The 21546-nt window shown below is 37.5% G+C and overlaps 2 protein-coding genes across 2 annotated transcripts in view; one reads left to right on the forward strand and one right to left on the reverse strand.

Moving 5' to 3' along the window:
* LOC110067840 (2-oxoisovalerate dehydrogenase subunit beta, mitochondrial-like) overlaps nucleotides 1–4887 on the forward strand; it is a 7884-nt gene extending 2997 nt beyond the window's left edge. The window contains exons 4-9 of the mRNA XM_020775186.2: nucleotides 371–504; nucleotides 1052–1207; nucleotides 2653–2824; nucleotides 2932–3077; nucleotides 3270–3356; nucleotides 4185–4887. Of these exons, the coding sequence (XP_020630845.1) occupies nucleotides 371–504; nucleotides 1052–1207; nucleotides 2653–2824; nucleotides 2932–3077; nucleotides 3270–3356; nucleotides 4185–4325 (836 nt within the window). The 3' untranslated portion in view covers nucleotides 4326–4887. The remainder of the gene's footprint in view (nucleotides 1–370; nucleotides 505–1051; nucleotides 1208–2652; nucleotides 2825–2931; nucleotides 3078–3269; nucleotides 3357–4184) is intronic.
* Nucleotides 4888–5588: 701 nt separating this feature from the next.
* LOC110067821 (WD and tetratricopeptide repeats protein 1-like) lies at nucleotides 5589–21446 on the reverse strand. The gene is made up of 8 exons (XM_020775158.2): nucleotides 21082–21446; nucleotides 20901–20984; nucleotides 16458–16504; nucleotides 15221–15332; nucleotides 10677–10864; nucleotides 9580–10425; nucleotides 8513–8745; nucleotides 5589–7930 (listed from the first exon to the last, which is right to left on the reverse strand). Exons 1-8 carry the CDS (start codon nucleotides 21127–21129, stop codon nucleotides 7371–7373), a joined length of 2118 nt encoding a protein of 705 aa, XP_020630817.1. The 5' UTR covers nucleotides 21130–21446; the 3' UTR covers nucleotides 5589–7370.
* Between the last annotated feature and the right edge of the window lie 100 nt (nucleotides 21447–21546).

Raw genomic sequence — 21546 nt, forward strand, 5'->3', positions numbered from 1 at the left:
AAGCAAACAATACAGTGAGACACAAATCAAACTGAATAAACTACCTTGACACAAAGAAGCTGAAGATGCTTTGTTACTAAATATATTTTTCAGTCCACTATGTGAAAATCATAGATTTTGGTCATAAATAGGGTAAGGATTTTGGGAAGTGGGCTGCACACCCCCACCCAATTTTTCTGGGAGTAGCCCCGCTTCCCGGGACAGGAGGCCACAGCAAGGTCCATAGAGAAAAGACTGAGGGCCACCAATATCCTCCTAGTAGGGCTTTGATTTTGTACACAAACACCCTGAATAGTTAATTACCAAACATTTGTAACAGCATTATTCCCTGTTTTTATTGGTGGTAAGACTCAGTTTTATTTTGCACTAGGTAAAGACAGAGTATTCAATACACCTCTCAGTGAACAAGGAATTGTTGGTTTTGGAATTGGAATGGCTGCAGCAGGTGCCACAGCCATTGCAGAAATTCAATTTGCTGATTATATTTTCCCTGCATTTGATCAGGTTAGTTAATTCAGCTAGTAGTACTTTCAAATGCCTATTAGTAAATACCTATATCCAAAGAGTAATCAATGGGCAATCAATGGGTAATCAACTGATTTGTCATTGATTATTGGCGATGATCAATGACTAATCGATGACCAAACATTTTGTGGCCTATCCTATCAAGTACTCATCGAGTCAGGCTAGTGCAGTCCAGTTGGGCTGCAGATTCTGTCCGTCACTTACCCAATGGGTAAAGTTCTTGGGAGATTGTAGTAAGTAGTGAAGTGTTACTGATCAGTCTCCAAGAAATGGTTTTATTTAAAAATAACATTTTCACTACAAGCTTCAGCATAATCAATTCCAGCTAATCTACTTAACTTGCTATTAATAATAAAACTTTTTAGTGATGATGCCTGAAAATGTAGACTAAGTCAGGACCTACTACTGATAAATAGAATTAGCTTTTGGAAGGCTGCCAATTGGATTGTGATTGTCAGCTTCTGGGTTATGGGTATTGAACTGTGTGATTATTCTAAACCCTTACGTTGTTGTCATTTTGATCTAGCTTGTTAATGAAGGTGCCAAATTCCGGTATCGGTCAGGAAATCTTTTCAACTGTGGGAGCCTGACTGTGCGAGCACCATGTGGAGCTGTTGGGCATGGAGCTCATTATCATTCACAATCAGTAGAAAGTTTCTTTGCCCATGTGCCGGGACTGAAGGTAACAACTCACAACAAAATGTGCTAGTGGAATTTATCATTTCAGACAGAGTAGAAATTTGGTTCTGCTTCTTTTGAGTCTCCACCAGGTTTCAACAATTTTCATTATAAAAAACTTTCAGAGCTTTCGGCTGTCAGACTACAGTCTTCGATGGATAAAAAATGGAAAAGATAACAACTACAAATATATGCAAAAATAGGTGGAACTATAAAAAGGATATATTAAAATGGAAAAATATAAGTGTTAATAACCTTGGTTACTTGCAAGGATAATGCTCTTATTATTGATGTATATCGAAAACCAACCCATACCGATAGGTATTTGGATTTCTTCTCCCACCATGACAAACGACACAAGATCAGTACAGCTGACACTTTATTACATCGTGCAACTAAACTGCCGAGCACAAAACAAGGAAAAGAGGCTGAACTTAATCATGTCACCGATGCTCTTCGTTCTAGCAGTTACCCCCAAAATGTCATCTCCAACATTCTAATTAAGAAATCTTCTACTCGGCACACAAACTCCATCCCAGCACCTGAGGAACTTGTTTGTATGTTTTTCAAATGGGCCACACCCTCCGATTCCTCTAGTTATGCAGTCCTCCCCTACATTAATGGAATTTCTCAGCCTCTAAATAGACCTCTTCAAAAACATGATATTCGAGTCGTCAGCAAGCCAGTCAAGACATTACAACAGGAGTTTCACTCTCCTAAATCTCGACCTCCGATTGAACTTCAACCAAATGTGGTTTATAAAATATCTTGTGCCGACTGCCCATGGAGTTATGTAGGCGAGACTGGCAGATGCTTTGAAACGGGGAAAAAAGAACACTTGAGGAATGTGATGTCTTATGCAAGAGGTTCCAACGTCGCTAAGCACGCTTGGTCTTCAAATCACTCTATTGACTTTAAAATTTCCCTAGTGATTGACAAGGGTTCTTCACGTATTCGTAAGAAGCTAGAATCTTGGCACACCGCTTCGATAGATCATGCAGATAACAATTCAAGGCCGCTCCCCAATCAATACTCTATTCTTTTAAAAAAGAACAATTAGTTTATTAACACTTATATTTTTCCATTTTAATATATTCTTTTTATAGTTCCACCTATTTTTGTATATATTTGTAGTTGTTATTTTTTCCATTTTTTATCCATCGAAGGCTGTAGTCTGACAGCCGAAAGCTCTGAAAGTTTTAACTTTATATAGCCAGTGAACGTTTTTTTTTATTTTTTTTATAGATTTTTAATAAACTTTCATTATGGTTTGTCTGCTAAAAATGACAAGAGACCAAAGCATTTATTATAGAATCGTTTCTTATACTAATCAATATCATTACCCAACAGTGATAACTAGTAATTTAAGGTAAAGCCAAATCATTCCAGTTAGGAAACAGACATTACCACTAACACTGAAAAATCATTTCATTTAATAATTCCTCGTAGGTTGTTATACCCAGAGGGCCTATTCAAGCCAAAGGACTTCTTCTTTCTTCTATCAGAGACAAAAACCCAGTCATTTTCCTTGAACCCAAGATCTTGTACAGACAAGCTGTAGAAGAAGTGCCTGTAGGAGATTATGAAATACCACTCTCTGAGGCAGAAATACTAGAAGAAGGTATACTGTATGTTAAGGTATTAACTTGGTTAACTGGCCCTTTTTACTGGCTTGTACCCAGCAAATAACATTTTGCTCTTTTTTTGTTAATTTATTCACAATTGTAGGTTCTGACGTGACTCTGGTTGGGTGGGGTACACAGATCCATGTTTTGCGTGATGTCTGTAAAATGGCCAAAGATCAGCTGGGAGTCAACTGTGAACTAATTGATCTTCGAACAATTCTTCCTTGGGATGAAGAGACTGTAATCAAGGTAGTTGGTTCTTAATATCAGTTTGACAGTAAACAGCCTTTAACAATGTCCAATACACACAACTACATGTATGTATAACTCAGAATTAGGTTGTAACTGAGGATAGTGAAACTGGGTATATCAAGTGATTTTAGCTGTCTGGAATTCACGTTGCGTACATCGAGCAACTAAACTCCATTTTTCCTTTGCTAGTCTGTACTCAAAACAGGGAGGCTATTGATAGCACATGAAGCTCCTTTGACAGGAGGATTTGCAGCAGAGATTAGCAGTACTGTACAGGTAATTTTGATTTACCTTCCACAACTATTGTTGGGAGTCAACATGGTTTTCCTGATGTTGGACAGGTTCAAGCTGGACCTTGACTTTGAACTGGAAAAAAAGTTATTTGACCCACAGATATCAGCTATTCATTAAATTTGTTGATAATATGAACTTCATAAAATTATTCTGAAAGACTCTTTTCATGTCAATGTAATTTTTTAAAGTGGTGTTACTGTGTCTAGTATTATGGTACCACTCAACTGACAGAAAAGATACACTGCAAAACTCTTTTACAAACCCAACTTATTTATTTAATGATACCTAGTGAAGTCCTACAAAGGAGCAACTTCTAAACAATGCAATCTATCATCATTTGAACAAACTTAAGCCTACAACTAAAACTTCAGTCACCACTGACACAAACCCACAGTAAATGTCACTGTCCCTTGACTTTAAATGAGGTTCCTCAATAGCTCTCAATGATTCTCTTGGTAGCTTGATAGCTTCTTTAGTTTTTTTCTGCCGACAACAACAACCAACGCTAGCTTACAGAGTCCTTATATACAATTAGTCAATTTTTGGAACATTCTTGGAGCTTTTAACAAAACTATTTATGTAGCATTACATGGTAATTAATATAATAATTAATTACTTCTACTTCTATTAATTACATCATTTGGTAGAATGTTCTAAACTGTCCTGTGGCGTGAGCATGACAGTAGATGGTTCAGACCCATACAAACATTTGCATGGGTAAACATTCTAGAAATTACCAGAAACTTAGTATTTACAATTGCTCTCCATAACAGTAGTGTGCATTCTAACAGAGTTTTCTCTTTATCACAGGAACACTGTTTCTTGTCTCTTGAAGCTCCTATCCAGCGTGTGTGTGGCTGGGACACACCCTTTCCCCATATCTTTGAGCCATTTTACCTGCCAGACAAGTGGAGATGTTTTGAAGCTCTGAAGAAAATTACCAGCTACTAGCATTTAATAGGAATGATAATGCATCTCTAGCTATGAAAGGACAGAAAAATTCAGTGTTATGTACACACACTTCATTCTTTGTATAAATGTGTATTTACCCACAACATGGAATGTTTTTTACTAGAATGTCAGGTCTCTCTCTGTGAAAGTCAAGAGAATTGCTTGAAGAAAATTGCAGATATCTATGATTTTAAGTGTTGTGAGAAATGAGGAACAACAAGTATGACTTATTTATATAGACAGATGTACACGATAATTTATGGGTGTCAAAAAAGGAAGACTTTACATCTTCTGGATTGGGATAAGTTCTTAAAATGTCATTTTCATGTTGTAGGCAGAAGTATTTATATTTGGATAAAATTGTTAAATCTTAGAAAATGGATGATATTTTCATAAGTAATAACTGACCAGAACTGTTTAATTTGTAGTTGTTTATACAACTATTAAGAATAGTCGTCTTAAATTCCATTCAGCTTTGTAAATGGCTCAACATATCAAACTTACAAAAATTACTGTCTTTGCAGGTCTCAAATATGTAATAAACAGCAATTTGAACACTTAGTATTAAGTTGGTAGTGATCAATGAACATCAGAAATGGTAATAAAATATTGAAAGTGTTTTTAAACAAAAACTAAACAGGGCAGAATCAAGATTTTTCAAGAGGGAGGTGGGGGGGGGGGGGGGGGGAGGGAGTGGCTGGTACCTTGAGGTTGCAGAGTTTTATGAGGAATGTTCCCAAAATGTTGCAGTTTGAGAACAGACCATTTTACAGTTGTCTGCTCAGTGACCTGGCCTTTGGATGGCAGCGAGGCTGGAGTTGACCTTGTTTTGATACAGACCTCACTGCTTTTGTTGTGTAAAACAAGTTGTTCTGATGCTAACTAGGTGCATTTACATGACAAAAGCAGTGAGGTCTGTATCAAAACAAGGTCAACTCCAGCCTCGCTGCCATCCAAAGGCCAGGTCACTGAGCAGACAACTGTAAAATGGTCTATTGGAACCTAATTGGGAATATAAAGGGAGTTGGTATGTTTTGAAATCAGTTTTCCCCGCCATAAAAATAGGACCCTTGATCACAGGAGAATACTTGTGCCCATCAGGTTACAGAGAGCATTCTTACCTCAACGTTTGCATACTGTGATAAACAAAGTGATAAAAGTTTGTTAATCACTCAAAGAGTCAATCTTAAGGGCTGTGTTAGAGAAAAATGACGAGTGTGTGATACTCTATATTGCATTTGCATTGAAGCTGTAAAATTAAACTTTGCCTGTCCTTTTCTTTTATTTATTTAAAATTGCTTACAAAATGCAGCAGATAGGTTAACCCTGTATTGTTAATTTCAGAGCAGCACAGACAGTGTTGTCTCCTTTTAATGTATTCATTCCACTGCGGACAAGACACAACATCCGAATAACATTACACTTTTTAGAGTTAAATGTGTCATTGGAAGTGAAGCAATCCTAGAAATGTAATAAATGCTAAAACACCAGTATAGATTATTTTGGTCAGCATCTCACATCTGTTCCTTGTTGGTAATGTTAAGAGCATCTCAACCTCAAACAGTACATCTTGTCAACCAGGGGCTAAATTTACGAAGCTCTCCTTAGTTAAGATGATTCTTAAACATTCTTTCTTAACAATAGGCGTTTGTATTTGAACAATACTTACGAGTTCACTTATCAGTTATCAATTACCCATAACTTAAAATTGTTACTTTTGCTGCTTAAAACCAAACAGGTAAACTTCTGTCCAATAATTTAAACTATTTAAAAAAACCTAGAATGGTACATTATGTGTTTTTAGTAAGGCTAAGAAAAACACTAATAATTATTATATTCTACAATGCCTTAAAGAGCAAAGTGCATTTTCCTGGGAACAAGTCTGCTAAATTGTAATCAATAGAGGAGTGATTATTGAATGCTTCATGCTGACTTAACCCATTACTTTTAGAAATGTCAAATACTACTCTGTGCCCAACTTTGCAAGTGATATTTTTTAAACAGTATTTTCAACCAAAGTGCTCGGGTTCTGGAGTGTCACACTTACATCTGTCAACCACCTGGGGACTAGCGGTATTGATTGACATTCATGGCATGGATGCTAAGGTTTAAGTGTGACTCCTAACACGTCCTTTCAAATATATTGAGAATTTGTTCTCTTTAAGACAATCTACAAATTCAAACTAGTTTGAATAAGTCAAGGAAAAAAATTTATCTTTAACTAACAAAACAGAATTTAAGTAATATTGCCATAGTATTATTTTAATTTCCCAATCCTCTTTCTATTTCTTGAGCCACGAATCAAATCCTCTTTGGCATCTGGACGATTTTCACTGCAATGTATAGAACCTTGCACTCAGTCATGCAGCATAACCCTTGATATTATTTTGATATTACTGCTTATTTTCCCCACAAAAATACTTTCCTTATGCAAGTTAACAGGTACAGCAGCAATGATTTGACATTTCTTGCTGATAAATGTGCATAAAGTAAACATCATTTTACTGCGAACCATCTAACTTCATCTGTAGAATAATCATATGTTTGCTCAATAACCTTTGAATTCTAAGATAATCAGAAGCAAAATTCACCTTTAGTTAGTTATTTTCATTTCATCTTGAATTTTCTCTAAGAGAATCTAGTTGTAAATGAACACCTTCCTCCTTAGCTTATCAGATCCTTCATTCTTAGACAGTATTGTATTAATTTGTTGCAAAAAGAAAAAAGAAGAACTGACATGAATGGTGCATGTTTGAGGGTTAAAGTCCATCAAAGAACACAAATGAACAATTGACCATCTATTGGAAGTTACTTTAAACTCTAAATTATCAATAAACTAGACAGTAAAATTCAGGGCACTCTCATTCATACCAACAATGATTTTACATCTCAAAACTTCACCATAATTTTCATTTAACAAACATTTAGTGCAGCGTACATTAGACATTAATTACCAAAATATTTTGCTCAAGGTAACTAAAACATCATCTGTCACCTGGAAGCGAGTTGTAAGTTACACACCAAAAGTGCATCATAATTTATTGTCTAACTAGTGCGACATTGTATCGGAGTTTCGGTATCATCTTCATCACTGCCTTCTGCCATGGTGAATCTTGATCTGTATCCCATATTCATTAGCATCACCTCTAAAGGGTCAGCATTCATTCTTCGTTGATTTGCCTTGGCTGCAGCTTCCACTTCGTCTATATGCCTGTCCTGTGTTTCCCCTTCCTGTGGACATGGACTCCAAAGCCTGATCACAGGGTCAATTCCACTTGTGGCCAAAAGACAAGTACTTGGATGTGGCTGCAAGCAGTTTACAATAGAATCATCTCCTTTTAATACTCGTACAAGATTTGTTGTTTCCTTGTCCCACATAAAAAATGAACCATCATCACTGCCTGCCACAATATACTGTCCATTGCTACCAAAGAAATTTGCTTCTTTTATGTCAGTAGTAGTGTTACAGTGTCCACAGAACCGCTGCTCATAATCAAGCGCTTCAGCACGGAAGGCTTTCTCTTGATCAGACACAATGCTAAGACGTCTCCTGCGTCGACTAGAAACAGCATCTGTGTGACCACTTGTCTCCTCGTCATCATTGTCTGCAAGTGAAGAGTACATGAAGACAATTGAGGGATTATAATTATGAAATATATGTGAACTTCATAACAGCAATGATCTGCAATGTACAAAATCTTTTCTTCACATTCCAGGTAAATGATGCTACATATTATCTCTTGCTTGTCTTCTATCTTTGGGCATTTTATGAGCTGCTTGGAAATTGAGAAGACCCCACTTAGCTTGATAGCTCAGCTTAAGTTTCAATGACTGTTATCATCTCTGATGTAGTATACTCTTTAGCAAATTATGACTACAAATATCCCCCCCCCCCCCCACTTCTAGGAGGGTGGCACCCTAGACCAAGAGAAAGTTTGGATGTCCACATTTCAAATGCTTGCTTAAACCATGATCAAAGTTGCACAACATCCACCCTCCTTGCCTGAGAGGTTGGAAGCCTAACATAACAAAGGTGCTGGGCACTCTCTTATATGAACTCTAACAGGATAGGTATTTAAACAGGGTCCTAAACAGGGTCAGGGTTTTAAAGGTCAGGGTGACCCTAGGGATACTTCTATACCCAAACATGGGTCAAGTGTCCCCTGCCCACAGGAGGTGCTACCGACCTTCAGTCTCAGCAAATGCAGCTGCTCTGATGTCTCTCTCTAGAGTCTTTGCTGCACTTCCCTCAGCTTGTTCTGGAAATTTTAACTTGAAGTGGTTTAGACAGGAAAGAGCCTCCTGGAACCAGTGCAGTTCATACAAACAGCGAGCCTGCCGAAAATGTGCCTTGGTGTGATTAGGATCCAGATGAAGTGCCCTGTGACAGTCCCGCAGTGCTGCATAGATGTCCCCATCCCTGTCAAGAAATTCACATTTTGAAGTCATCTACAATCAATAAATATTACTGAACAGATGCATTACAACATGAAATTTACTTTTTATATATAATACAGAAACAAAAAAATTGTAATGATGTCATCTAAATATCTGTCCTCCAATTAATCATGAGTATCAACCAATCAAAATGCAAGAATATCCAACATATCCATGTAATCTGCAATTTACACCCCTAAATGAGATGAGCAACCCTTCCCCTATAACATAGATTCCCCACCTCCCCCTCCCAAAAAAACCCTGATCCCAGGATGTGTGTGTCTATATAGGAAATTGGGGTCACACAGTACTCTGTATACTGTGCTAAAATTGTCTACCTGGAGAGACAAAAAGTTTAACACACATTTAAGAAGGAATCCACCAGAAGCTCAAGTAACAAGTGGACAAAAAGATTAGTACTTAAATTGTATTGCAAACTTCAGTAAGACTGTTTTAAATATCATCTCAAAAGAAATCACTTCTAAATGTCAAAACCAATTTTTAAGTTCATATGAAACACTTGAAAGTGCTGGTGGAACTGATCATGAAATTCTACCTGTGTTTTTGCACAATAATATTTCTCTAAACTTTGAAAATTATCTTTTTTTTCTGAAGTTACCATAGGTTGCTGTTTTGGGTGTTATTTAAGGCAGCTATCTTTATAAATTATTCTTGACTGGTAAAAGGTTTTTGTCTGCTAAAAACTGAAATTGCTTGATTTCCTATCTGAGATTTTTGTTTCAATTACTTTTAATTAAAGTATCACTATGCTAGGAGGGAATACATCCACAAGAGACACATCAGCATTGTTACATACCATGCCCTCTTGATAAATGCAGCAGCTCTGTTGGCATACAGGACAGCAGAATCAGAGGCATGAGATATCGCTTCATTATAAAGGTTGACAGCTGTCCAAAACTGTTGTTGGCAAAAGGCATCATTTCCTTTAGCCTTAAGTTCAAGAGCTTTGGGTGGCAACTCCTGAGAGATGTTACTTGAATGATTGCTGCTACAGATGGACTTGGAAGGTGTTTTGTCTGTGACAGTTCTCTTCCCATTTAAATTTGAGATTTTGTAACCATTTGTAGCTCCATTAGCAGATGATGAAAAACCATTTTTACTTGCAGAAAAACCACAATTATCTACAACACTTTTGACCACACCATTTGAAGTAAGTGATGAAGTAAACCCATTTACTCCCTGGTACTTCATTACTTTTCGACGCTGTTTAATATCAAACAGGTATATTTGTTCACCACCTAAATTCGCAATCAGCTCTTGTCCACTAGGGGAGAAGTTTACATAGGTAGCAACATAAGCTCGAAATCGCCTCCGTGAATTTTTGCTTAACTGTGGTGGCAAATGGCCTGGAGCAAAGTACTGAACACATCCAGGAGGTAGTTTTGCATCTTCAGGACTGTTGCTACTGTTGCTAAAAGGCTTCTTCACCTCTGAGAAACTATGTGATGCTAACATTCTGTGATCATACAGTCGTACAAAAGGGTCATTGCACCCAACTGCAAGAAGTTCAGGCTGTAGAGGATTTATTGCAAGACACTTTGCCTCTGCCATGGCACCAACATAAATATTTAGGTTTATAAGAACATTCTTACAGTTTTTACTGCTTGTGTTGCAAGTATGTGGTTGTCGTAGATCAAATTGCCTGTGAGAAATAAGAAATTACACTTTAGTTGAATCAATATAAAATTATTAATAACTATTATTAAAAACAAACTGTTTGCTACAAGAATAAGGCACCAAATATTCCTTAATTTTGTTCGGTAAAGTAGATGCACAAGGAAGGAATAACAGTCATTTGTGCCACATTCACTGGTCCATCACAACAAGCCCCATCACCCAAGCCATACCCAGGATACCAAGGAACATGGATGGTGCACTTGCCTTTCTCCTTACCTTATAGTTCCATCCTCAGACGCACTCCACAGCATGTATGGAGTGTCCGGAGCTGTAGCAAGTCTTTTCACACGCCCAATATGACATTTATATACTTGCGATGTCTCCTGTGTTTCTACTGTATGGATCTGAACTTTAGCATCCGCAGCAGCTGTTGCAATGATTCTGTCTCCAATCTGTGGCAAAAACTATGAAAAATGTGGGTAGGATGGTTAATTTTGAATTCATAACAATAAGTTGGTAAAGTTTATTTTAAATGCTAGAGGCTAATCAAAAAACATTGATTAGTCTTGAACAGGTGGTGGAAGTTGGGAAGTAACCATTATGCTGCCTCCATTTGTTAATCAATAATTTTTCATTTTATTTCGGTTCAAAAGTTTTTCTACTAAGCTTGTCTTAAGGGAAAAAACCCAACCTACATAATTTGTAGAAACTTCACATAAAAATAAAGAAGTTCTTTATACATTACATTGAGTTAACTTAGGTCAAAAATGGCAGAAACATGGTGAAAAGAAAAGCCAAACCAGTGAAATTTCATGTTTTAAATGGTTAATAACTCAGCCAAGAAAAACTATTAGTCATTTTAGTTTTCAGTTTCATCACAATCTCATATAGATTTCTGATTTAGCAAATAATACAAAAACATGTTAATGTACAATTTCAATACAAGTAGTAATCAAAGATTAGAGCAGTGCGTTCACGCATGTACTTCGCATATTAGGTCAACAAACTTTGATCGAATGATAGCTAATTTATTAGGTAATTCTTATTTATGTCATTTTTAGGTGATTTTTATTTAGGAGGGCTCCACTGAAAACCGCCTTTGGCGATTTGGATTCCCTCACTAAAGATTATTATTATTATTATTATTATTATTATTATTATTATTATTATTATTATTATTATTATTATTATTATTATGAAGTTGAACAAGCGATGAATAAATTATAAGTTTGTTTTCTGACAACAAATCATGGTCACTTGCTAAGCTAGTCCGAGCTACAACTGGGAAAATTTCATTTTCTAACCACATATCCTGGCCATTTGCCAAGCTACACAACCCGAAATATTTGTTTTCTGACCACAGTTCTTGGCCATTTGCCTCAAGCTACAAAATGTTCAATCTTGATGACGAGCCCAAGTCAGCAAACAAATCCGTTCCAAAAACTCTCTATACAGACTGGATTAGGATTGTGCTACACTTCATGAACGCAATTAACATTCTCTGTATTTCAAAATATTATCCCCCACAGAGCAATGGCCAATTCTCTCAATGAGATGCACCTTCAGGGAATCATGGTAGTTATATTCATCAAAACAAACATCCAGTCCAAGAATACATGCCAAGATTCCCTGCAGGCACATCTCAGAGGGAAATTGGCCATTCCATTTTATATGTCCTCAATTTATGAGGTCAAATCCTTTGACCTCTCAAGAAGATGTTGAAGGGAAGATCCGACATATAGCAAGTTGATTTGACCTCCTTCAGCTTCAACATGATAATGTGCGTATCAAGGAACACAACTACTGTAGAAGCATTTCAACTTTAACAGCAGAAAACTCTTTATGGTCAGTTCAAAACTTGCATGAATATTGAGACAGTGAGTAAGAGTAAGACCGTTTTCACAAAAGATTTTGATATTGCATGCTATCAATCCTCTAAGTGATCCAAGAATAAGATTTAACATTGCTACAAAATAAAATCACTTCTTGAATAAATAATCATATCTCTTCCACCTTGACAAGGTCAGGGCAAAGTAGTGAGAGAAGAAGTGAATTTAGCCATCATTACTACACTCAGTAAAACTAAAGTTCCTGTCTATCAAGATGAAGTTAACATTGAGAGCTCTATCTCAATAGTGTTTTTGTTCCTGATTTGAGTTTGCTGGTGCTACAAAGAACGTCATGTCTTGAAACACAGCTGCACTGAGTCAATACGAGGAACAATCATGGTTTATCAGTGAACTACCTAAAGTTCACCTTGAATTTGGGAAGAAGAACTTTCACTATCAAGGAGCCAAGATTTGTAATGAACTACCAATTGAATTTAGATCCATAACTTCAAGATTTATATTAAGCAAAAGCTTAAGTGAACATTTTTACTAATTTTGAACGCCTTTTTTCACCCATTTTTACCTTATTTTCACTATAGTTTATTTTACAGAACCCCTCTGATAACAGTGTTTAATGAGTTTTATAAACCTGCGAGCCAAGGGGTGAGCCATGCGAGCCATGCGAGCCATGTGAGTCAGGCGAGTCATGCGAGCCACAGTGCAAATGTTAAGAATTTTTATGTTACATTTATATTCGCATGAGAACAAGAGCAAGAGCAACGGAACAAGATGAATAAGATCACAATATTAAATTCTTGCAGTGACTACACAAACCGTCACTAGGGGCGTTTTTTGAATTAGCCAATCAGAACAAGAACAAGAGCAACGGGACGAGATGAATAAGATAGCAATACATGTATTAAATTCTTGCAGCGACTACACAAACCGTCACCAAGACGTTTTTTGAATCGCCCAATCAGAAGCCAAGCTAAAAAAATCAAATAGCTACAAATGCCTCACAATGCATGGAAAGCCGATAAGGGTACTACAACTGTCATAATGAACAGAACAGATAAATTCAACGAGGGTCAAGTCCAACTTGATGATATACATACCAATCCTTCGACAAACCTATGGTTGACACCACGGGCAAAAAAGTTCATCGATTGATTCGATCACTACTTCAAGAAGGCCACATGGACGAAATGACGGCCAAATGGCTCTCCCTTATGCCCGACCCTCCGCGAATACCAGTGTTTTACACACTTACAAAGATTCACAAACCGACACCTGTTGGTAGACCTTTTATATCAGGGTGTGACGGCCCTACAGAAAGGATCTCATCTTTTGCTGACCACCTTCTTCAGCCGATAGCACAAAGACAAGCCTCGTATCTTAAAGATACAGCAGACTTTCTTAACTTCATCGAGAAGACTAAACTGCCTAAGAACACCATTCTTGTCTCAATGGACGTCACCAGCCTCTACACAAACATACCACAGGAAGAGGGTATTACCACAGTATGCGAAGCATACGAAGAGTTTTATCACGAGAACCCTCCAATTCCTAGGTATTTAAGAGAAATGCTCACTCTGATTTTACAAGAAAACTCGTTCCAATTCAGTGGAAAAGATTACCTCCAAACTCATGGAACAGCCATGGGAACGAAAATGGCCGTAGCTTTTGCTAACATATTTATGGCCAAAATAGAAATGGAAATACTCAGACAAAGCAACATGAAACCCATCTTTTGGAAAAGATTCATTGATGACGTCATATCTATGTGGAACACAAGTAAAGACAAAATAAGAGATTTCCTTCTAACGGCAAACAGTTTTCACCCAACAATCAAATTCACAGCCAAAATCTCAGAAACAGAAACTACGTTCTATGTTCTACACATAACAAAAATATGAAACAAAGAAAAAAATTCGTCCAACTCAGGGCAGCCATTACTATGACGCAAGACTTGGCACGATGTACAGATGTTTAGAGCATTTTTCATATTTGACGCACTAACAATAGTTCTGGCAACCGAAGCGAGATTAGGACTTTTTCTGGGAATATTTCAATTTTAGGCACTTTTGTAGATAAATTTAAAATTAATTTCCCAGGGAAAGAGAGAGTACCCTAGGAGCGAGGTTGTACTGTTTATACTTGTCCCCAGGGTCATCTCTGCTTTCAAGATGGCGAGCGGGCGGTTTATAGCGGTAGTTTAATTTAGTGACAGTCGGGCGCTAGATGTTTCTTGGTGAAATGATCGACGACCTCCCAGACCGATCAAAGAAAAAAAAAGTACTCGCAAAAATGGTTGGCATGGCTTGCATGGCCCGCACCGTGGCTTGCATGGCTCGCTGGCTCACAGATTTAGCAGATCCGTGTTTAATACACTGATTGGCCATCCTGTTAAAATATTTGTGGCTATTGTTATTTTGTTGTTAATATGGAGGATGTGAGTGGAGTGACTTCAGTCCCAAGACTTCCAAAGGTGTCTCATTGTTGATAAAAGGAAGTCAGAATGCTAAAAAGTCTCACCACTTCCTGTTCTAAAACATCTGGACCCTAAACAGGTTTCAAAGGCCATTTTGGCACCCAAGCGAAATTTTCTTGCTGAATTACTCTCTAACTGTCACTCTTATTATTACTCACCTACTAAATACATCATGTAAATGAACTGATTTAGTATGTATGTTGTATCTACATGTATCTTACGTTTGTCTACATTAACTGGGAAGAAGGAATCACACAGTCATAAGCTTTGCAGTTTCTTTCAGCTTCACCACTACCGGTAGTTTCTCACCATGATTTAGTTTAAATCGTAACTAACTAATCTTTTTGGTGTGGCAAACATCAATAAATGAAAAGAAAAATACATATTAATAACCGCTGCCATGTTGGTAACCCTAACCCTAGTACCAGTCCTTAACACAGGCTATGGCATAGCTCTAGCTCCATTACTTGAATTGATATTCACAATGCTAAATGTGATACCTTGACAGAGAAGATGTTTCCAGAGTGTCCTGTTTTGATGCAACACTTTTTCTGACATTGGAGTGGATCCCACAATATTGCATTAAGATCATCTGACCCAGACACAAGGAGGCTATGAAAAAAGAACATGTTGAATCATAAAAAAGGGATTCTCACTATCTCAAACTCTCACAGAAAAAGAAAAATTGTTTCCGATAGTGGGTATAGTGTGACCGTGCAATGATTTTGTTTGGCATAGTAGGTTGTCAAGAAAACCAAGCTTAAGAAAATACAGAAAATAGTTAAAATTCTGTTTTGAACTCTCAGGGGAAAAGAAAAGTGGTTTCAAATAGAGAGGGTTAAAAAATTGGTCAGGATCACCAATAGAAACAACAATGGATAATTAACAATTAGACCCGTGGCCCTTGAGGGCGAAGGGTCTAATTGTTTTAGTATCACCCAACTAGTCGGACAGAAAAGGCAATAATAAAGTTAGCAAATGCAAGTTGAAGAAATATTTATTTGGGAATAAAACGAAAGAAAGCGTCACGCTCGATGGCGCCAATTTCGCTACTCGATGACTATTACTGATAGTCCCCTGGTAGCGTAGCCAATCAAAATGCAGGATTTGTATTAGTCCACTAGTTGGGTGATACTAATAATTAATATCTCACAGTCTTGTTTTTTTAGTGAATATGGGCTTCTTGCAGTGTCTTCTTTTACAAGGCTGTATCTAGGTCTCTATTTTTTGCAAGGATAAAGAAGTCCCTTGATATATTGAATTTTAATAATGAAACTTTAAAATTTCAGAGAAAAGCTTAATCCTAAATTGTCTGAATTCCACAAAACATACCCCCACATCATTTTGGCACTAGGAAAAAAAATAACATGTTCTACGATATCAAAACATCGTGAAATATTGAATTTCCAGTTCCAGATAGCCTCAGTCTTGCAATTTTTTAAAAAAAAATCAAAATACCTTGGCCTCACAAAGAAAAACATGCATTTACCATTTGCCACCCTTAGTATGGATGCAATTTTAAAAGGTTTATCTGAACTTTCAGGCATATCTAGATATAACCAAACACAAAAGCAGTCTGTTTAAAAGCAGGTGAGGATCAATACATTATTTGTCACTTGGTGCATTCCTTGCACAGATTGAAGTATTTTATTTGGTGGCAAAAGGATACCAAAAGATATAAGAATAAGTAGAACCAATTACTTGCTATGTCAAACGATAAAATGAAGTAACACTAACTTTCCATTTTCATTCCATTCTAAACAATTGACACAGCCAGAGTGACCCTGGTGGAAAAAAAATGATTTTACAATTATTAACACAGTCAAGCAAAGTGATTAAATTGCTTATTTTTTCAAACCCATACGAACCCTGATCCAAACCATAGTAACATTATTATCATAATGATTATAATTTGTAAGTAAGTTAAATAATTTAAAAGATGGACGTTGCTGTTAAGCCGTGCATATGCCAAGCTGACAAACTTACTCAAATTGAAATGGAAGAGCTGCAAGTCAACAAAAAGTCATGCAAAAAAGTCGGTAAACAGTGGATGATACCGTATCCATGGAAAAAAAATCTTAACTTTCTTCCTGACAACAACTCACTGGCACTGAAGTGATTAGTATCAACAGAACCTCTGCTTAAATCCAGCCCAGACCATGCAAAGGCCTATGATGCCCAGATGAAAGAGATGCAAGAAATGAAATTTTGCAGAAAGTTGACAAAGCAGGAAGTTGAAGTTATCAAGGCCCAGTTCATTACATACCTCACCATGTGGTCGTCAGGCCTGAGAAGAAACGAACACCTGTCCAGATAGTGTTTAACTCATTGTCTATGTTTCAAAGTCATTGGCTTAATGACTATTGGTTGAAAGGCCCAGACATGCTAAACAGTCTCTTCGGAGTTGTTCTGCATATTAGAGAGAAGAAAGTGGCCTTACTGGGTGATAGTTCCAAGATGTATCACCGCATTTTGATACCCCGCATGATCAACACGTTCACACTTTCCTGTGGAGGAATTTAGGCACCAGCTGAGAACCATACATGTATGTTAAAACAGTTTTAACTTTTGGTGAAAAGCCATCCCCAGCAAAGGCACAAATTGCTCTTCGCAAAACAGTGCGAGAAAGTCAAGCTACAAATCCTGACATGGCAAAGGTCCTCACTAATAACTTCTACATGGATGACATTTGTGACTCTGTGGACACTGTTGAAGAAGCACAAAGGCTCAGTAAAGATATTGATAGTGTGTTGAAGGAAGGTGGATTCAGTTTCAAAGGTTGGATTTCAAACAAGGATCTAATAAACACCGATAGGCAGAAGATTTCAGATGTTACAGAAGTGTTTGAAGGAGAAGACGACGACAAGGTTCTAGGGGTTGTATGGAATCCCAGGACTGATGAACTTCTTTTTAAAGTCAACGCAGACTCATTTTAAACCCTAGAGCTTACAGATCAAGGCCAAGTTATGTTGACCAAGCAGGTGATACATAGAGGATATCACATGTCTACGCGTGGATACGAATGTTATCTTTGAGTGTTAAACTCAATATCTCATGAATGAGCGCAGCGAATGAGTGAGATATTGACTTGAACAAGAGAAGATAAAATTCATATCCACAAGCAGGCATGTAATGTTCTGTTTATTATTTAGCTCTTATTAACCGAGCTGGAGGTCTGTATGGGAGAATCTTGACCAAGGCCGTGAGTACAGACCAAACGCAGTGAGGTCTGTACACAAGACCGAGGTCAAGATTCTCCCATACAGATTGACTTAGCTCGGCTAATAAGATGTTTATTTTATGGCAAAGAAAAAAACTTTAATGTAACTGGTTTGCTGACATTTTGCCTCCAAAGGGCGATGAACTTAACTTAAACCTGCCGAAATTTGCTTGTTATCTTTACTTTTTTTTTTTGTCATCAGGCTTTTTGGCACTTCCATAAATGATTGAAAAGAAAATAAAAGAAAATAGTAAACATTTTTATTTTAGTTTGCTACTTTTTCAATGCAAAATGAAACCGGTCTAGGTGGCGGTCTAGATGGGAAAATCTAGACCGCAGTCAATATCGATTTCAGCCAATCAAATTCGTGAATTCGGTAGTTCCCAGTCCTTGTGAGACACAACGATATAATAAATGAACATACTAATGACAACGTTTTCAATGATTTTCCGAAGCTTTCTGACCACTTTCCGAAGATTTCCGAAGATTTTCCAAAATTGTTCTGAAGGCCAGACAGACGCTTCTGAACATTTTCCAAACATTTCCAAACATTTCCCGAAGATTACTGAAGATTGCCGAAGACGACCGAAAAAGATCCGAAGATGTTTCAATCATACATCAACAAATTTAAGTGTAGTTAAAGGGACAAAAGAAAAATGTTATCAAAAAGGAATGATATCTTCACAGTGTAAAAGATAAACATAGTATCTTCACTGCACACAATGAAGATATGATTTTTTGGTAAAAGGAAAAATCCTGGTATTTCACTGGTGTTTATATAATAATGAGTATTAAGTCACTTGTGTCTACGATCCTATCGGGCTCGCCTCTGCATTCCTGATCAGAGCAAAGATTGGTATTCAACACCTGTGGCAATTAGGAATTGGCTGGGATGAGGAGCTACTGCCCACAATTCGAGATCAGTGGACGAGACTGTTCCAAGAAATATTGGAACTCGATCATGTGTCTTTCCTGAGAGGCCTGTTAACAATTGGCGCCACTGAGCAAGCAACACTGTGCATGTTTTCTGACACTTCACAATAAGCCTTCAGAGCCTGCGCCTAATATCTGACAAAGAGGAAGGTATGACATGTATGAGGTCAAGCTCATAACAGCCAAGTCTAGAGTGTCACCACTGAAACAGTTAACCATCCCATGCCTAGAGCTCCAAGCTGCCGTACTTGCATCTTGCCAAGCAAAGATCATTCAAGAGGAGTCAAGAATTAAATTCAAGAATGTCATGTTCTTTCCAGATTGTGTTAACATGGATTCAAAGTACATCTGGAAGCTTTAAACCATTTGTATACACAAGAGTTGGTGAGATACAGAGTAACTCCAATCCAAGTCAGTGTTCCAGGAGAATTCATTGTAGCAGATGATGTTTCCCATGGGATAGCTGTGCAAGATTTAAGCAAGAGATGGTGTAACGGACCAGAGTTTCTCTAACTACCCGAATCAGAATGGCCTCAAGAAACAGCTCCAGTACCCTCAAAGATGGGTGAGATGGAGTATCGTCAAGAGAAGATTATTGGTGCACTGACCACTTCTAAGACTGACAAAGCAATTAATCCCCAGAGATTTTCCAGCTGAAGAAGACTGATCAGAGTAGCTGCAATATGTGGTGGTTGTTGGTTTGGTCATGATGCAGTGCAATGCATAATGATGTGTAACAGGTACTATTTTGATTCTCAGCTCACTTTGGCTGACAGGCTTATCACCCCCTAAGTTTATGGTCCTGCTATCCCCTGTCTGACTGGGATCTGAGAGACTAGGACTTTCCATGGACTACTTCATTATAGTACACAGAATTTCCAAGTGGTCAAATGCCTTTCAAGCACTCAATGGACATCACATGACAATTGAGAGATAAATTTAATTACATGTATTATTATACATTGGTGTCACTTTCAGTTTGATTGGTTAAAAGCACCTAGCTAATTGATGCTGGTACTGTTTCATAACATCATACCTACAGACAATAGTTTTAAAACAAAAGTGAAGTCATACCTATGGACAATAGTCACATGCAGAAGCGACTTCACCCAACAGGCTTACCAGCACTTTGGGCAATTTTGTAATGGAGGATTTGGCATCAAGTTTTGCTTCGGTTATCAAGGCCTTAGCTTTTGTTATCCAGCCTTCTGCAGCTAACACAAACCTCGGCCTTCAAGGCTATCATGCTCAACCTCATCCAATAATTGTTAATTAAACCATTAAAATCGCCATATAATTTATACTGTATGTAATTATGCACATTTTAAAAGTTTCAATGCACTTTTTCAAAAGAAGGGTTAATTTACTGCAGCTCCAAATAATAACGATAAACAAAAATTCTCGAGTCTTCCTTGCTTCCGCTGTTCTATATGCATGGTCAAGTTAAAATTAAATTTAATAGCCACTTTCTATATCGCATAGCTGAGAACTCGCGAGCAATATCCATAACGCATTTTGGGAGTGTTAAAATATTTTTCCTGAAAAATCTCGGACATACAACTATAGTTTCTGACACGTATGTTTCAAAGAATAATTTTATATCTCCTGATGGATTTTTGGATTATATAAAGGGTTTACAAAATAGTGTTATATAGCTAATTACGTTCTTTAACATTCCTGTTTATCCCAAATAACTATTTTTGCATTGACAAATGGCGAACATTGACGCGGTCTGCATGAAATTAGCTACATGTAAATGCAGACTAAAAGCCTGGATTTAGATTTCCGTGAAATCCCCAGTTGCTTTGCATCTTGTATACGCGTAATGAAAGACGTGACAATCAAACGAAGGACACTTGACAGTTGATTGAATCCCACAACATAACCGATCCACACAGACCAAAAGTAAACACTCAAAGACATGTAAGCTTACAGTTTGGCAAGAAAGAGCCGCATACATAGTCATTAACAACAAGTTAGAACTATACTAAATCGTGCATCTGAGTATCCAAAAGTTTTCATTTTACCTCGAGCTCCCTTTCTAATCCAAGTCTTTCGACAAACGGCGAATGAAGTTGAAATCTTCTCTGAAACGCTCGCGTGATGGACGACTACAAGAAGACAATCCACAAATGAAGAAATGTAAATTGTGGTGCTCCAGCAGAGTGTATGTATTGTTCGCAATTCACAACATAAACTTTAATTTACCTTTACTTCTCGATTCCTGATAAAAGTTGAAATATTATGTCCCTCCATGTCCTGACCACTTGTCCTTCGCTCTGCCGTGTGTTCAAATTATATCGTCTCCAGTTTCGTGTGCGTGCCCCGAAGTACTTGACAAGCTAGCAATTCACATACATACCATACAAACTCGCCATAGGCAAAGAAAGACCACTTTCAATCCTGAATTAAACGTCAGATTTAGATTTTTTAAGGCTGCGATGTTAAAACTGTACAACAGCTAAGAGTTGAGCATTCTTCACCTCCGATAATATGAAATACAGGGAAAAAATATGTCTCGGAACATGTTTTCAGTGGTCATGTTTTAAAGTCAAATCCAAGAGCTGAGTGACCAAGCCTTGATGAAATCAGAGAGAACACCACAGTCAACGATCGAGCTTCCTGTTTCGCGGTATTGTGGTGTTGCGCTTTGCATGCCCCATAGGTCCTGAG

Source organism: Orbicella faveolata, unplaced genomic scaffold, assembly GCF_042242905.1.
Source record: "Orbicella faveolata isolate gen_17 unplaced genomic scaffold, um_ofav_v1 contig_12, whole genome shotgun sequence".
Taxonomy (NCBI): Eukaryota; Metazoa; Cnidaria; class Anthozoa; order Scleractinia; family Merulinidae; genus Orbicella; species Orbicella faveolata.